The following is a 19237-nucleotide window of genomic DNA, read 5'->3' on the forward strand; positions in this document are numbered from 1 at the left end:
CCCTGGCAATGTCTGACACTGGTGCATACATATTGTAATAGACGTACCAGGCGCAAAAGCTTGACAGGCGTAGCAACAGTAACTAAGGAGGGCGGGGCTTAGAGAAGGGTCAATTAAAAGCTCTGTTTTTATCTTATTTGAAAGGGTTGTGAATAGACTAGTAATGAACTCTGCTCTCATGCTGCTCTCACTCCTGTCTCTGATGCTCATTAGATGTGATGTACTCTGAATTACACATGTGCAAAATAATCATACCTCAGTCGTCAAATAATATTAGAATGCAGATACCTTGTCAGATGATCGTTTCAATCGTTTCAACTGAAGTGGAGAAGACGTTCATGTTAGAATGTGTAGGCAACTAAGCCTGCTGCTCCATTACTGCTCCTTTCTTATGTGATTAAAATATTGGCTAAATTATAATTTTACCTAATAAAAGGGATAGACAGATGTGTATATATAGCTGTATTTTGTGGATTTATAAAAACACAGGCAGGAATTAATATTAACATATGTGTAAACAGACAAGTTTTATTAGTATATCCTTTATGGACCTTTCACTCCAGACAAATCACAGTAATGCAGAGTTTAGACTGCATGATTTTAGCCCCGAATTTGACTCTCCGACAGGTTTTGAGAAATCGCAGACAAATGTCTGAAATCACAGTCAAATTGATGCTCGTTCACGTGAGTAACAATCACACAGTGTGAACAGTCAAAGACTCTACCAGTGAGAGAATCGCAGAGTTGCCAACACCCATGAGATATTTGGCATGCTAAATATCTGGACCAGTCACCAATGTCGAAATCATACCATGTGAAATGTGTTATGATTAAAAAATAACATCGGCGATTACCTACAGCCAATGAGAGAGCAGCCTCCACTAGTATGGGTATCTGCAGGCCAGCAGGAGGTTGGAGAAGTTAGGGGTTCTACAGTACATATTTCTGGATACCATGGCTCTTTCTTTTCAGTCTATTTGGATCCAAGAAATGGAGGAAAACCTAGTGAAAATTTGGCAGGAGCACCCGTGTCTGTTTTCTACCCCATTAAAGGCTTCTTTCTCATTCTGTAGATAATGACTAAAGATATACTATGTGACATTGGGTTGTTTTCATGTCACTTCTCGTGTGCGTTTGAGAGACGTAGTTTGCAGACCGAGACTAAAGTGTCGGTGATTCTTCCTATTGAAAAGTCAGGCAGTTTAAAACCCCCTGTCGCTGATCCATTCCGCAGTGTGAACACAGCAGCGACAGAATGCTGCCCCCTATAGTCATGCAGTGTGAAAACATCTATGACATGACTACTTTGAAAATCATGCAGTCTGAACTCGGCATAAGAGCTGAGTGATATGACACAAAGCATAAATGTGTATTAAACAATAAGTCTACATTATACATGCTGTTGCCTCATTACAAATGTGCACGTGTCTGTTGTATACAGCAAATCACACAGCAAATTTTACAATATTAACGTTAAACTCTTCTTTTTTTTAGATGTATTCTTGGGGTTTTTTGGAATGGAAGTAGGCATATATTTGTGTTTGTTATGTTTTCTCATTTTCTCCAAAACAACATTTGACCCTGTTTTGTTGCTGTTGGAATGTCATGAGAATGAATAAACAGAATTTTCATATTCCTCAGAATGATATCTGTGAAATATACTAAGGAATTGCTGCCGCCTTTGTATTCAGAATGGAGATAATGGCTGGTGTTACTTACCATCACACTGTTCACTTAGTATTTAGCAGACTGTCTTTATTCAAAGATCTCAATTGTTGCCATTCAGTTAGGATCTAGTGTCTTATTCAACTCCAGAGCTCCATGCAAAAACATCTTTCTGGAATTGAGAGAGTGAGATGAAATGAAAATAGGAAGAATGCAATCCTGGTGTGCCTCGACGTGATACAAGAGAATAGATTGTATACAATTCTGTAAACAAATAACCCAATTGGCTGCACTGTTTGCCGCAAATAGGTAATACATAGATAAGCAAAAACATTCTGACCAATATTCTGTCTATGCTGTTTCTTCTTCACATGCTTTCATGGCATGGACTCCATATTACCCCTGATTTGGCACCACAAAATTAGTATGTTCTTCAAGTGCTGCAGATTGCGAGGTGAAGTAACTATCGGACTTGTTGGTCCTGCACATCTCACATATGCAGATTTGTATTGAGAATTTGGAGACCAAAGACAATGAACTCTTCATTATGGTCTTTAAATTTGAGCAATGCATTTAATGTGGCAGGTGTATTTTCGCTGCTGAAGGAGGCCACTTCATACACCTTTGTCATGAAGGGGTGTACCTGCTCTGCAACAGTGAATGGAAAGATCCTACGTTTTCTACCAGAACATTGCTCAGAACATCACACTCCCTTCATCAGCTTCTTGTTGTCTTGCGTCCTAGTGTCTTCACTTTCCCATATAAATGGTGGAAACCGGTGCTGTGAAAGAAAACAATCAAAGTGACCTCCTTCCTCTTCTCCAAGGTCCAGTTCTGATGCTTGTGTGCCTGTTGTAGCACTTTTTACCATGGCCTTCAAAGGCCTTCAGATTGATTGCTCTGTGACACATTCCCCCTTTAACTATCCTTCAAATTTTGGGTGCCACAGTAGCTCTTTTGTTGGCTCTGACCAGTCAGGCTAGCATCCTTTACCCATGTGTACAAATGAGCTTTTGGCTTCCAACAGCCTCTCACTGGTTTGTGGTTCTCTGTTGGTAAATTCTCACCTCTTGTGAACTTTGATAAGCCTTGCTATTTCTGACAGACTCTGACCCAGTTCGATTCCAAGTCAGATTCAATTTCTGCCCATTTCTCTTTTCTCCAAAATGTTGATTATGAAAACTGGTTGTTTGCTTAACCTTGTCTGGATTTGATCAGTGATATTTGCTTAACCAATGTGTGGAAATGCTCATCAGTGTAGAATCTAAGGTTCTTATCTAACTTAAACCTGAAATCAAACAACGTGTTAGTACAGTGAAATTGACCATGAGAACTCTTTTATCTTGCTCTTCCATTCAAACACAATGGCATAATTCAAAATTTTAAAAGCTTTTCGGTCAGATTGTTTGTTTTAAACTGCGGGATCTCCATGCCACCCCTAGCAAGATACCACCCTGGGGGATCACACATATTGCCCATGCCTAAATCTGCCACTGGTTGTAACGAGTGGTTATGAGTTATTGTTGCCTTTCCATCAGCTCGAACCATTCTGGCCATTCTCCTCTGACCTCTGGCATCAACAAGGCATTTGCGCCCACAGAACTGCCACTTACTGGATATTTTCTCTTTTTCAGACCATTCTCTTAAACAATTTGTGCTTTTCCTGTTTTTTTTAGCAATTTAACAAAAAAAAAAAAGATTATTTTTATCTACATAATTAATAAAAATATAAAAACCACTACTGCCTCCCACACTTTCTTTACCTCAGAGGGTTTTGGTGGAATCTAGATCATTAGGTAGAAGGTCTGTTGGCATTTTAACTTCATGCACCAGCAGATTCGTTGTCCACTTACAAAATTTGCCATGTAAATAGCGAATCCATAAATGCACTTTATGCCTAAAATACACCCATACCTTAAGAGAAAATGGACAACCCTTTTAGAATATGTGCCAGGTGCACCGACTGTTTTTCCATCTTTAAAATAGCAAAAGTGGATGCACTTAGATTAAAAATAGAGATCAAATAAGACCGAAATTATATTTCAGTTTTTCACATAAAAAAGAAATGTTTATGTCAGATTTAATTGTAATTGTTTATGAAATTTACTCCCAATTACTGAGTTTTCACACCATTTAGTAGCTTTAGTGAGGTACACAATAGGTTAGTTTTCTTTACCCCAACGACTCACAAAAAACAATATAAATTTGGTACAACAGGCACCAAGCCAGACCTCGGTTTACACAAAAATGACTCCGGTTTCATGGTCACATTTGAACCTTTATTGTTAGTAGCCCAGCTCCTTTAGATCCATAACCGACAACTGTAAACCTCTTCTGGCTAATTTTCCAGTAAAAGTCATTTGTATGGACAGTCAGCACAATCAAGCTGCTGCCTCTATAGAGAGTTCCAGTCAATAGCAGCGCAGGCCTTTCAGCCTTAAATAACATTCACAAGCTGCGTCCCTATTTAGCCTGCTGCTTATATCGAGGAGGATTTACTAGGTAATAATGAAGCATTACATCTGAAAGTCTTGAGCATAACAGTGAGTGCCAGCCTCACCCTGAAATGAGCCACTTGGAAAGGCCCTTCCCGAGCTTTCAAAGAAAACAGAGTAAATTGGCACTACAGGATAATATAGGACCCTCATCTCCGTTCTTACGGGAAACCCGACGTTATCAGCGTAGATTGGGAAATGTTGTGAAAATTTTAGTTAACTCTTCAGGGTAAACAAGAAGATGGAAGGCTTTAATTTCGGTTCTGTCTCTTTCTCTCTTTCACTTATTGCTCTTTTCTGTCCCAGAGGTGAACAAGGAGAAATATGTAATATATTTGCTGGAAATGAGTCATCAGCGTGTTGTCGTGGCATATGCAGGATCGAGTATTTCACCGAACATATTCAGCCTTTAGCCGTTTCGGTGTGCCGTGATAAATGAGAAATAAATGAGGAATAAACCATTTACTGAGTCACAACTCTGTTTCACGCCATTTTCATGCAGAATCAATCAAGCACTCGGGTTTACAACCTAACATTTAAATGTTAAGTGTGGCCTGACCCGCACTGTTTCTCTGTTCCTTTCTCAGCCGCCGAGAGGTGGAGGAGTCAAAAGTGAGACACGTATTAATCAATTCTTCTTTAGGAGTTTGAAGATATATGGATACATGCATTTTAACAGGTTCATATGGACACAGCAGAGCAGTTTACTCACCCTCAGTCTTCTAGAGAGTGCTAAAACATGAGTGATATGGCCATTAAAATGATACATAAATAACTCCATAATCTTGTATGAACAATATTAAGGCCCAATCCCAATTTTTAATTTTTTTTTTTACTCCTACCCCTTTCCTTACCCCTTCCCCATGGCCCTTGAAACAGAATATGAAGGGGAAAGGCTTACATTTTTTCCCCTAAGAAATGGGACAGCACTACAACACCTGCACACATCCTCATATATCATCGCGATCTCTTACTTCATATGAGATCGACGATGGCGACTGCTGTAGCTATTCCAGTTGGGTTATTTTTTTGGTATTTATCTTCAGGAAATCACTAAAAGCAATGATATCATGTTATCTTAATGTTATAATGTGGCGTTAAGCTCATAACTGTACTGTGTATTTACACTATGGCCATATTCATCTATGTAAACACACGAAAACAACATTAGCATTATAGCAGACACTGTAAAAAGGTCATTCCAAGCCACTAGAATTTTCTGACAGGGTATTCGAGTGTCATCGAGTGTCTGATGCAAAATTATGTTATGGGACTACTATACAGGAGTTATTATTATGGATTATAAAATGCAGCTTTTTTTAATATATTTTTTAAAGCACGATGGAAAAAAAACGTACTAATGAATATATTAAAACCTATGTTTGTTTGCCGTAAAAATTCATAAAAATGACAAAAAATACTAATTTGTGCATCTCCTTACTTCTGTGTGCAGCTATGCTGTTGTTGTAGCTGGTGTATTCTTTGAAATTATCTTACCCCTTGGTTTCGAGTGTGGTCCTGAAAAATGTCAGTTTTAAGGGACTATCTAGCCCTTCCCCTAACCACTATGCCTTCAAGTTAAAGAGACACCCCTACCCCTTCACGTGAATGCTCAAAACGAGGGGTAAGGGAAAGGGCTAAGGGGTAGATTTGGGATTGGGCCTAAAATGTGTCATCATTTCAGCAAAACTTCAGTATAGTGTTTTATAATATTAATAATCTTACATGTGCTAGGAATACATTAAATATTTATAAATGATCTCTGTATGTATTAAGTTGCAAATTCGAGTAATAAAAAGAAATGCGTTAATTAAAAGCTGTATTTAAATTATTTATATTATAATTCATTTTATTTGGGATATTTTTAATTTTTAAATGAAGCTTAATTAGTATTACCCTTTTTATTTTAATATTATAAATAATAAAAATATAATGGTTCAGGGGTTAGCATTGTCACCTTACAGCAAGAAAGTCGCTGGTTCGAGTCCCAGCTGGGTCAGTTGGCATTTCTGTTTGCATGTTCTCCCAGTGTTTGCATGGATTTCCTCCAGGTTCTTTGGTTTCCCCCACAGTCCAAAGACATGCACTATAGGTGAATTGGAGATCTGGCGACTGTGGAAGCCATTTGAGTACAGTGAACTTATTGTCATGTTCAAGAAATCAGTCTGAGGTGATTCATGCTTTGACATGGCAAGTTAACGTGCAGGAAGTAGCCATTAGAAGATGGGTACACTGTGGTCATAAACGGATGGACAAGGTCAGCAACAATATTCAGGTTGACTGTGGTGTTGACTGGATGCGCAGTTGGTTCTAATGGGCCCAAAGTGTGTCAAGAAAATATCCCACACATCGTTACACCACCACCACCAGCCTGAACCGTTGATACAAGGCAGAATGGATCCATGCTTTTATGTTGTTGACGCCAGAATTTGGCCAAATTCTGACCCTACCAATGTCGCAGCAGAAATCGAAGACTCATCAGACCAGGCAACGTTTTTTCCAATCTTCTATTGTCCAATTTGGTGAGCCTGTGCGAATTGTAACCTCAGTTTCCTGTTCTTAGCTGACAGGAGTGGCACCCGGTGTAGTCTTCTGCTGCTGCTGGCACCTCAAGGTTAAATATGTTGTGCATTCAGAAATACTCGCGGACGAAAGGGTGAAGAGCGGGGGCAGTGTCGCAAACGAAAGTGAAGTGGGTAGGGCGATGCGGGATCTCCATGCCACCCCTAGCAAGATACCACCCTGGGCGATCACACATATTGCCCATGCCTAAATCCGCCACTGGTTGTAACGAGTGGTTATGCGAGTTATTGTTGCCTTTCCATCAGCTCGAACCAGTCTGGCCTTTCTCCTCTGACCTCTGGCATCAATAAGGCATTTGCGCCCACAGAACTGCCACTTACTGGATATTTTCTCTTTTTCAGACCATTCTCTATAAACCCTAGGGATGGTTCTGCGTTAAAATCCCAGTAGATTAGCAGTTTCTGAAATACTCAGACCAGCCAATCTGGCACTAACAACCATGCCACATTCAAGTTCACTTAAATCACCTTTCTTTCCCATTATGATGCTCGGTTTGATCCGTGGCAGATCGTCTTGACCATATCTACATGCCTAAATGCTTTAAGTTGCTGCCATGTGATTGGCTGATTAGAAATATGCGTTAATGAGAAGATGGACAGGTTTACCTAATAAAGTGGCCAGTGAGTTATATGTAAATGCATTCATGGATTAGATAAATGTTCATATATGTATACAAACAATGTATGCATATATATTTACACATACTAGGATAAATATTAATAAAAAAAATTGTCTCATCATGCAACATTTAGCATTCAGAACAGGAAAGTTCCAGTTATTTCTCTGCACCTCGTAACCATTCTCTAAATACCATCTTTCAAGTGTTTGCCTTTGTTTTTATTCTTTGTACAATCAGTCAGATGGTGTTTGTAATAAAACAGCCTTGTATTTCAGAACGATAGTCCTGCGGCTTGTTCATTACATAAAGCAATGCGAGCTCGTGATTAATAGAGAGGAATCACAAAAGGAAAATCCGTCATTCACTTCATGGTCAGACAAAGAATGAGTCCTCTATTCAAGCTGAATCCTCATTCAGGAGAGATCTGTGCCTTCATTACAGGAGGATGTCATGCAGTAATCAGTTTGATCCAAATAAAGACATACTGCCAATTATCAGAAGCAGGAGCAGCTGGGTGTTACCCTTTAATCCCTGCACACACGTCAAACACTGCCAACACATTTCACTCACTTAATATCAACCACTGTTATATAGAATCGAGAGTAGAAATAACCTGTTAAGGGAATTATCATGAGGTTTTATGTGAAATATTTTATCTTTAGTATTACCTTGACGGCGAAATCTCCTAAGAGATTCTTGTCTTTTTGGCTTCGTGCTTTCTTGTCTAATGGTAAGAACACATCTATATGCCTTTCTTTTGTCACACTTTATCTATTTGTATCTATAGAATTCAATTGAATTAGATAAATCTCCAATTTATTAGCTCTAATCAGACCAAACTTCACAATTTTATTCATATCTACAGTGGTGTGAAAAAGTGTTGTTTTTTGGATGTTTGTAACATTTTATTGTTACAGATCATTTTGTTTTCCTTTAATAATATAAAACCTTCTATTCAAAATGGCATGATGTGTTTACTTATGTTATTTTTGACTAATAGTTCTATCTTTGAGTAATATTTAAATTTGTTTGATGGTCTGAAACATTAAAATATGACAAACATGCAACAACTAATACATTATTTTACATTATTTGTAAGGGGCAAACACTTTTTCACATCGCTTTGTGTTTCGTAACTTTTTACTAAGGAATTCGTACATTTAACATTTTAGTCTACAAAAAAATTATGAACACTAATGATTTTCAAGCTGTTTGCATTATTCTTTCAGTGCGATAAAAAGAGATTCCCAAAATCCCCAATGTCTAAAAGGCCCAATATAATAACCTGACTCTTATATGTCTAAAAAATTATCTAGAATTTTATGACATAATGCATTATCACATATAGGTTGTTTTCAATTATGTGGTTGTGGTGACGCGAGAAATTCAGATGGAGGGCAGGACGTAAAAAACTGAATGGGAGACATAGAGGTAAGTCCGTTCAATTAAATTTTGCAATTTATACCATATTTCAAAGGAGATATTAATAGAAAATAACCACATATGTTGACCATGATCCTTATGTCATTAAGAGGGAATATTCGCCTGTCATCGAGGCAAGATACTGTATAAAATACTATAGTAAATACCATAGTGTTTGGAAGCATACTATAGATCAGTGTTTCTCAACTGGTGGTTCACGGAGTGTGTGGTCAGAAAAACAACAAAAGTTTTATTTTAAAATTATTTTGTTATAACGGGCTTTTATTTTGAAATGCGCGCGCAACAACCGTACCGTTTGACATGTGAAATTTCATTTCATTATAGCAACAAATATGTTGAAGCGCAAGTTTGACCCCGAATATGTAAAGTATGGATTTACAAATCTTGACGACAAAAAAGGCTTCAAACCTCAGTGTGTCATATGTAGTGAGGTGCTCTCACAAGAGAGCGTGAAACCTTCTAAAACATTTAGAAACATCCCGGTTGCAAGGACAAACCTGTGGACTCTTTTCAAAGATGACTCCAAGACCTGAGGGCATCACAAGTGCATACATTTTGTTAAATGACAGCAATAAAATATTGTTTATTTGTAAGTCTTGGTGATTTCTTTATGATTTATCTGTCACTACTTGTGTATGTTAACAAATAAATACAAATTAATTATAATTGAATTTAACTTAAATTAAACTGTCGCAGTAATTATATTATTGCTGTGGTACGACACAACTGTAGTAATAAACAAATTATTCAATTGGCTTCAGTTTTCTTTGCTATATTATACACCACATCACAATGCACCACAGTTTACACTAATGTTACAATATTTTTTATAGTTTATCAGTTTACTATACTACAGTATTCAGTAGCATTCATTAACAAGTAGTTGTACACATTATACACTTTACTATGTGGTTCAAAAACATGTTTATTATAAATTAACGTTATTATAGTTTTTTCCCCATGCAGATATCTTTCAGACATCACGAAATAACAGATGCAAACATACAAAAGCGTAGACGCATACTTTACATTATTTATTTATTTTTGTAAAGGGGAAAAGTGCTCCACAATAATAACCGTCTAGTTTTGTCGCAAGGGTTGCATTTCTTTTTTGTTCTGTCGATGAACTTACCATCAACAAACATTGACCACTGCTGCACATCTCGATGTTAAGGTTACGGTTGTTTATTCCACCAAAACACCAGTAAAGACTTGGATTATTGCAAAACAAGACGAATATTTCATTACAGCGATTATGGAATGTTATTTATATCCTCCTGGATTTTGTATAAGTGTGCTGGTGTTTGTATCTGATTTTTATATAACACATTAACACATTTATAAACATAGCTAGGCCTGTATATAATCTTTATTAGTGCTGTCAAACGAACTATCCTGTTCAAAAAAGTTATTACACCTGGATGTATTGAATAAATGTTTATCACATTCTTCTGTTTTTCAGTCAGTTTCTTGAACTTTTCCCCATTTATGAGCAAAAACTTGGAAGTTCATAAAAGCTGTTTGGTATTTCTTATTTTGGCCTATTTAAACAATTATAAACAACATAAAAATAAAATATTTTGATGTTCTGATAGCGATTCCTATGTAGAAGAATCACTTCATGCCCTCCATCTGTATTTCATGCGTCATCAATGATGTCATGTGAAAATAACCTATTAAACAAAACAATGTTTCATTTGCATATTCAAACAAACATTGGAGCAATTCTTAAAGGGATAGTTCACCCCAAATTGAAAATCTACGTACTATTTTTTCACTCTCAAGTGTTCTAAGCCTTTATGAATTTCTTTATTCTGTTAAACATAAACAGATTTTTAAAAGAAAGCTGAAAACCAGTAACCTTTGACTTCCTTACTATTTATTTTTCCTATGGAAGTCAGTGGTTACAGGTTTCTTCAAAATATCTTCCTTTCATTTCAGCAAAAGAAATAATTTCATAAAGGTTTGGAAGTAAAGGGTGAGTAAATGAGTTTGTGGTGAACTATCCCTTTAATGTAGTCAGTCAAGTGTGAAAGTATGGTTATGGTTTCAGGTTGTTATTTTATCTTATTTGCTTGCAGTGTCTTGCCTTAAATGAAGGTCTTCCAATGTTTTTTGTTTTTGTGTTGGCTTCTTAAACAAAACAGTTGACACAAATCTTCGACATTTATAGTGCGTAGCCCATTAGACATCTGTAAAAACACTGTTTTTAATAAAGCAAGTTGGTTTTAAATGCAGAGGTAATTAAACCCATGTCACACCCATCAGGATTCATGGCCGACTATGGAGAATCAATAGTGATTGTTGTCTGGAATGTGAGGAAAGCACGCATTGAGGGGACATGAATAGACAGATTTATTCACTTCATCTCTGTTAGGTTATTGAGGTTGGATTATTTACTGCTTTATTTTTATTTTATTTATATTTATTGATTTATTTATTTTATTGTTATTATTGCTGTATAATGATTATTGTTTATAGCTAACTTGATTTTGTTTTTCGCACATAAAAAATATTTCATTTACAGGGAGTACATGTACAGTTGAAATTATTAGCCCTAATGTGAATTTTCTTTTCTTTTTCAAATATTTCCCAAATGGTGTTTAACAGAGCAAGGGATTTTTCACAGTGTTTCCTATAATATTTTTTGGAGAAAGTCTTGTATGTTTTATTTAGGCTTGAATAAAAGCAGTTGCTATTTTTAAAAAAAACATTTTATGGTCAATTATATTAGCCTCAAGTATATGTATATGTCAAGTATATGTATGTATGTATGTATGTATGTATGTAATGTATGTATGTATATATATATATATATATATATATATATATAAAGAGGCCACTTCAGAATAATCAGATTCTCTGGTTTAATTTCCATTTTTAAAACAACCCTTTTCTTGGCCTGTTTGTCTATACATTCATGTCTTCATTCAGTGTTTGAAAATTATTATTTTGTTTGTTTTTGATATTTTCCTCTTCTTGACTGGGTCTCTTATTTGCTTGTTGTAAACTGTGAGCAGGGGAAGAAGCCTGGGGTCTTATTGATTGGCCAGAGTCTCACTCCTGCAAACCCGAAAGCGCAAGACTGAGAGATGCAACACCTCACTTTTCTTGAGCTTTGCATTTCTCCATCTCCTCCAATTATTCATCAGCATGATGCTGCACCACTAATCAGTGGATACTTTTTCTCAACAAGTTTTTTTTTTTTTTGCTTAAAAATATGTTCAGATTGGGCAAGGTGAAATAAAAACTTCAGTGAAACAGTATTTTTCTGCATAACCACTGGGATTCCTTTTACCTCCAAAGCCTTATTTGTAACACAAAAGAATACATTTTGTCCATATAGTTAAAGACAGTTTATGGACATTCATTTGTGGGACAAAAACAACTCAATCATTCTTCAAAATATCTGAAATATCAAAGAGAAAGTGCATACATTTAGTGTATTAACATTCATTGTGTGGGCAAACACAGTTTATACTGGTGTATAATTACTTGCTGCTTATTAAAACTCCTTATTTATAATGAGCTGAATCAACATAATATTAATGGTTTTTGTGGGATAACTTAATTATTTTATGTTCAACCAACTTAAATTTGAAAAAACAATTAAGTTAACTTAATCGATTTGTGTTGACACAACATAAAGGAATTGAATAGAACTCTGCATTTTATACAGTGCATAACGTGTTATCTTTATTTAGTTTGGTTAAGCTTAATCTTATTTATGTTAAATAATACTGTTGTATGCCTTGCATACAGTATTTAATAATGAATTAAAGTGTACTTTATTCTTGAATTGTGCAACGTAACACTATAGGTGAATTGGGTAAGCTAAACTGTTTGTAGTGTATGTGTGTGAATGAGTGTGTATGGGTGTTTCCCAGTGATGGGTTGCAGCTGGAAGGGCATCCGCTGCATAAAACAGATGCTGGATAAGTTGGCAGCTCATTCCGCTGTGGTGACCCCAGATTAATAAAGGGACTAAGCTCAAAAGAGAATGAATGAACGAATGAACAAACAAACGAACAAATGAACGAATGAATGAACAAAAGGACGAATGAATGAAAGAATGAACCTGCCATTCGTCTCCAATCTCCCCAACACATTTTAGCTGAAATAATGCTAAACAACATTCATTAAATCATCTTCTTGTTGCAACAAATGACCCAATGCTTATCAGAAAATGTTATTTTTAAGCAAGCTTTATAGCGCTCATATTTTTGTGTCTCCAACTCTATAATAAGAGAAATTGAAGATATTCTGGATCTGCAATTGTAAGCTATGTTGTAAGATTGAACTTGCCCAGACTGAACCAGTTCATCTCAGCACAATATACAGCAGGAACGTTTCTCTCCATGATGCTTTGCAGCTTTGTAGAGGAGCCTGTTTATTTCCAGAAGCACAATATCATCACACGTCCAGATCTAGAATAAGCCTCTGTTCATCCGCCACTGTGTTTGTGTCTTTGTTTATATGCTCTTGAAGTGCGCAGAGTCTTATTCTTCTTGATGAGGAATTAGTTTTCTGATTGTTTTTGTGAAAAGCACTTCTTGCACCTCTGTTCATCATACTGAATGATGTACTTCATGACGGCAAGAGAGTCAACACTTGAGATCTTAAGCCGGATTTCTTCAACGCCGGCAAGGCCCGTATCATATATTGTATTAAGTTCTGTTTAGAGATAACTATAAATACATTGATTATGATATAGTGTGTAAAAATTGCTCTAAAAATGTGACGGGACGCTTACTCCACGAGATGAGACACAAGATTTTTTATACTATTTTTTTATATCCTCAATGAGGAAATATATGAATGGAAAATGTCTTTTGTTCAAATGAAAAAAACACAAAATGTTCTATATTAGGTGCTTTTTTTAAATAAACTTGTAATGAATATTATTTTACTTCTATTTTAATGAATTATGCCATAAAGGAGATGCTAACACTGCAAAATATTTTACTATAAACTCTTCTGACTGGACAAACTCTGAGCTACTTGGTGCAAGAATGGACTGATAGTAGAGAGCTGTTTTAAAGTGAAAGTGAAGCACTCAGTCAAGTTTACATTACTTTGTACATTGGTTTCCACTTTATTGAAAATATATTAAACAAACTAAACTAATGAACCCTTTAGAAGAAGACAGCATGTTTTACTATAGCTTTTAGCGCAAGGGCGCCGCCAGATTTGGTCTACTCTCTCTCGTTGGTCCAGCACTGCCTGATGAGAGGATTTACATTCAGACTAATGCAATTATTAAAATGATACAGTTTAAGTCAGAATTATTATTCCCTCTTTGATTTTTTTTTTCTTTTTTTAATGTTTCCCAAATGATGTTTAACAGAGCAAGGAAATTTTCACAGTATGTATGATAATATTTTCTCTTCTGGAGATATTTTTTCTTTTGTTTTATTTCGACTAGAATAAAAGTGGTTTTAAATGGTTTTAAAAACCTTTTTGAGGTCAAAATTATTACCCCCCTTTAAGCTATATTTTTCCGATAGTCTACAGCAGTGTTTCCCAACCCTTTTCCTGGAGGCACACCAACAGTACATATTTTGGATGTCTCCCTTATCTCACTAATTAACTTCAGGTTTTGGAGTCTCTTCCTATGTTCTAATTAGGGGATTCAGGTGTGTTTGATTAGGGAGACATTGAAAATGTGTACTGTTGGTGTGCCTTCAGGAACAGGGTTGGGAAACACTGGTCTACAGAACAAACCATCATTATACAATAACTTGCCTAATTACCCTAACCTGCCTAGTTAACCTAATGAACATAATTAAGCTTTTAATTTAATAATTCTGACTTGTACATTACTTCACGCTTTACTAAGTCACGTCTGTGTGGATTATGTTAAGACATATTCCCTTTGCAAGTCGATCATCTCCATCTCTCAACATGTGTGAAGGACATAAAAACCTGCTATGTGGAAAACCATGCTGATCTTAGTTTGGTTTGAACACGAACAGAGGTGAGCAGCTGTAGTAGTGAATAGTGAAAGTACTCGCCCCCATTACATTAGTACCGGACGATTTAGAGAGAGATCTTGTAGCCCGAGATATCGTCACACCCCTAGTAAAAGCCCCATCTCCTTCTGTAATACGAGACGGGAACAGCAGCTCATTTTTTATTTAAAGAAACACACAAAAACACAACCTGTTTTTGCTTTCATTCAAAAATGTTCATAAACAGCATGGTTTAATAAGTGATACAGACTTAGTGCTAAAGGATACACAGCCCTGTGACTTGTATATTCAGTCATTTTCTTTGATATAACAATTGTGTTAATAACGTAACTGATCATCTAATGAATGCAGCGCTATCGCTTGCACAGCAAAAAAAAAGTAATTCTTAGGTCACGTTTACACTGTCAGGTCTTGATGCCCAATCTGATAAGTTGCCTATATCTATATCTATATGCTTGTTTGTTTACACATTCTTTTAATTGTGACCAGGAGTGTAGTGGACATTTTAAAAGTTGGGGATCAGCTGTATGAAATCCAAAGGTTTACATTCTTTATCACCTGTTTCTAAATAGTCATTCTCTAAAAGTGTGGGGGATGTATCCCCCCGTACACCCCCCCATCCCACCCCCCCCCCCCCCCCCCGTTTGCTACGCCCCTAATTGTGAGCCATATCTGATTCGTGTGTTTACACTTGCCATACAATTTACGATGTCGCGCATGCGTAAAGGCAGGTTCTTGCATCTGCGTCACACTGTCCACGACGTAAGAAATTGCTTGCTTTTAGCTCTGCAAAATATACGAAGTTCGCCCAACTTTAAAATGATTTTGAGGTGGAGGCGGAGCAGGAGGGATAGGGCCGTCATAGCAGCTTGCGCCGATGGTTTATATATGGTGTCCTCCACCATTCAGAGGTATTTAAATAAATCCAATCTGCCTGTTTACATGATAGTCACGTCTTCACATATCTGTTTATATCTGATTTATTTCCACATATGAAGGAGGCCTGAAACCGATCTCTGAATATCCGAATGCATGCGTTTTTTTCGTGTTTACACAGTCATAGAACAGATCCGATCTGTGTCACATATGAGCAAAAAATCGTAATTGGTTTGTATTTAACTGGCAGTGTAAACGGGGTCTTTCTTGTGTTTTTGTCTTGTTTCTAGTCCAAAATCTAAAAATTCTTAAATCAAGAAACATTTTCTAGACAAGCAAAAAATAGTCTTGTTTTCAGAAATAATATGCCCAAATTAAGTTCCTTAAAACAAGCTTCTGAATCTGCCAATGGGTTAAGCAAAATAATCTTGTTTTTCGTTTTGACAAACTATTATTTTGCTTTAAATAATAAAATTTAATTAAAATAAAATATACTAAATAGTAATATAAAAAAATCATTGTAATAATATATGATAAATTATTAATATAAATTATAATAAAAATAAAAAATAAAATGATGTAATTTTAACATTATATCTTTAAACAAGACAATAGTATTTGCTTATGCTCCTTGATTTAAGAATTTAAGATATTTGGACTAGAAACAAGACAAAAAATCTCAGTAAGAAAAGCATTGTTTCTCTGTGTGCCTAATTTATATGGATCATATCTTCAGCATGCAATTGAAAAACTACACATGATGGGATCTGGCGAACTTCGTAATATTTCATTGATGACTGCAAACAATGATAATAGGGGGTGGAGGGCAACTAGCACTGCCAAAAAGATCAATAATCTCATTAGTAGATTATTTGTCTGTTCAATATTGAAATACAAATGTGAATAAGACATTCAGTAATGTAAATGAATAATAATAAATAAGTCAATAAAAAATTTAAAGAAGCAGGGTGGACTAAATTAGTGGTGGGCAACCCCCACTACCCCCTAATAAAAAAATAAACTTTTTTTCATGAAAACTTAACTTGTATTTCATCTTGTAAAAGGGATCCCAGCTAGCAACTAATCCTCTCTTCTGGCTCTATAATTTTAGGAGCGTTTCCAGCCAGTGCGTTGTATGCCCGCCGTGATCGTCTCCAGCGGCCCTCACACGTTGCCACCAAAACCTTTCAGGCCTTGCGGATATTTGTGAACGACGAGCTGAACGAGCTTCATGCCGGCCTGCGTGTGGCCCAGACTCTGCTCCGTCCCAAAGGCCGACTCTGTGTTCTCACCTTCCACTCCCTGGAGGACCGTCTGACCAAACGCTTCCTCCGCGGAGAAGACCTGGCCGCTCCACCACGCCGCAGCCTTCGCCAACATGCCAGAGCCAGGCCAGCAGGTCTGGAGGAGGAGTTTGAAGAGGAGGAAAAGGGTGAAGAAGGAGGGAATAGTGTGCATTGGGTCAGTCTGAAGAAAGTGATAAAGCCAAGTGAAGAGGAGGTGCAGGAGAACCCAAGAGCTCGATCTGCTAAACTCAGAACTGCGGTGAGACAATAGAGGACCATGCAAAGACTCTGAAATGCTTTTTTTACTGATTGCTAATTTAACTTTTTCATGTGTGGTTGGGCTCACATCGGGGTGATTCATTTTCAAATAATACAAAATAAACAATAGAAGAGCAGAATTTGTTTTTCTGATTTGTTGATGAAAATGTTGGTGGCGTAGGCTTGAATTCTGGATGAATTTCATGTACTCAATGTTCAGTTCATGAACACTTTACATATCTGACTGAGGGGTGGCTATGCTTTTTTCTCAGTATTATTTTCCATGTTTTGATTTCATGTTTTGTTTTAGGTTTCTTAAGTTATTTGCAGGTTTTTTTTTTATAGATATATATTTGTATTTTATTTAACTGAAGTGATTACAGTATGGTGTTACTGTAATATAAATATAAATGAATGTTCAAATAAATGTTTTTTAAACGGAAAAACAATAAATATTTTAAAAATAATTATTTTTATTAAAAAAAAAACTTTTTATACAATTATTTTGATTTCATATTAAAACTAAAACAAATAAAAGCTAAAATAAAGATTATATAAACTGTTAAATAATGAAAATAACATAATTCCATCAGAATTTCTCTAAATAATTAAAAGCAGAAAAAAAATGTTTTATTAAAACTAGTTAGTTATTAACCATGTACCTATTGTGGGACTTATATTTATTATTATTCTGACTGTTCTTCTGATGTTGGTTGAACTGTTTGGGATTAATCAACCCAGTTTACAAATTTAGAGCAATTTGACTAATAATGAGTTTTAAGTTTATTAATTTGAAAAATACAAATAGAACCAACCACAATGGGCACAGGTAATTACTTTTATTTATTGCTGACCCTTTATTACTGATAATAACAGTTAACACTCACACACTGTAGAACCCAAAAAGTTAAGGTAACTTAAACCATTTGAGGCAACTGATTGCAACAAACTATTTAAGTTAAAAAACTAATCCAAATGAGTACTGTGAACTTAATCTATTTGAGTAAATGAAGCAATCTGAGAACAGTAAAACCCAATAAATGAAGAGAACAAATCAACTGTACTGTACTGTGAAACCCAATAAGTTAAAGCAACTCAAACCATTTGAGGAAACTCATTACTACAAACCATTTAAGTAAATAAGAAAACTAATCTATATGAGTACTGTGAACTTGCTGTATTTAAGTTGAAGTAATAAGGTATTTAATTAACTCATTACCGTCAACACTGAGTTCAATACTCTTTTCAATTGAGTAAAATTAACTTTCAGTCAATTTTGAGTTAACTACACTGTTGGGCCATTAACTGTTGGGTTTTACAGTGCATTAAACTTGACTATCATTGGTAACTTTTGGCATGATTCAGTTTGAATTAATTCATTCTATTTTTAGTGAAACTGTGATGACACATGGTTGAGTCACTATTGATGTAATTCTTGAACATTTTCTGACAGTTATAATTACAATAATAATTTAAAAAAATTTGGCTTTCCACAACCCTCACAGGCTGTTGGTCTGATTTTGACCAAAATTAATGTCTTCAGATCATCCTGGCAAAAAGTTAGCAAAAGCCATCTGATAGACCCATCTGTTCTCAAATAACACACAAATCAGATGGAAAGCTATAACTCCAAAATCACTGTTAGTATTCAGGCCAAACTTGGTGTGTGTTCTGACTATTGTAACCAGGCGTTGCCTACACAGTTTTGCTGCAATGCCACCTAATGTTCAGGAGATATGAAAAATTATAATTTTGTCAGAAAAGCAAACGATTAAGTCAAACGATACCCATATTTTTAATATGTTGGCCATTATTGATGTTTGCACATTTTAATTTTATCATAGAAAACAAAAGTATTTTACAAATGCATTGGTGTACTATAGTTCCAAAACATGAAATGGTGTTTGTGTTTGGTACCATGTTATGAATGCACTGGAAAGGTTAGTATTGTTTATTCTCATGGAACTGGATCATGATAGATGCCAATAATGCCATATTTGGCTGAACTTCCTGTCCATCATTTAGATTTTCTCTAAAAAA

General features: G+C 35.8%; 1 protein-coding gene across 1 annotated transcript in view; it reads left to right on the top strand.

Moving 5' to 3' along the window:
• mettl15 (methyltransferase 15, mitochondrial 12S rRNA N4-cytidine) overlaps positions 1–17416 on the top strand; it is a 133084-nt gene extending 115668 nt beyond the window's left edge. Inside the window, exon 6 of the mRNA XM_056461612.1 lies at positions 16765–17416. Coding sequence (XP_056317587.1) covers positions 16765–17210 — 446 coding nt within the window. The 3' untranslated portion in view covers positions 17211–17416. The remainder of the gene's footprint in view (positions 1–16764) is intronic.
• Positions 17417–19237: the final 1821 nt, after the last annotated feature.

Source organism: Danio aesculapii, chromosome 7, assembly GCF_903798145.1.
Source record: "Danio aesculapii chromosome 7, fDanAes4.1, whole genome shotgun sequence".
In the NCBI taxonomy this organism is placed as follows: Eukaryota; Metazoa; Chordata; class Actinopteri; order Cypriniformes; family Danionidae; genus Danio; species Danio aesculapii.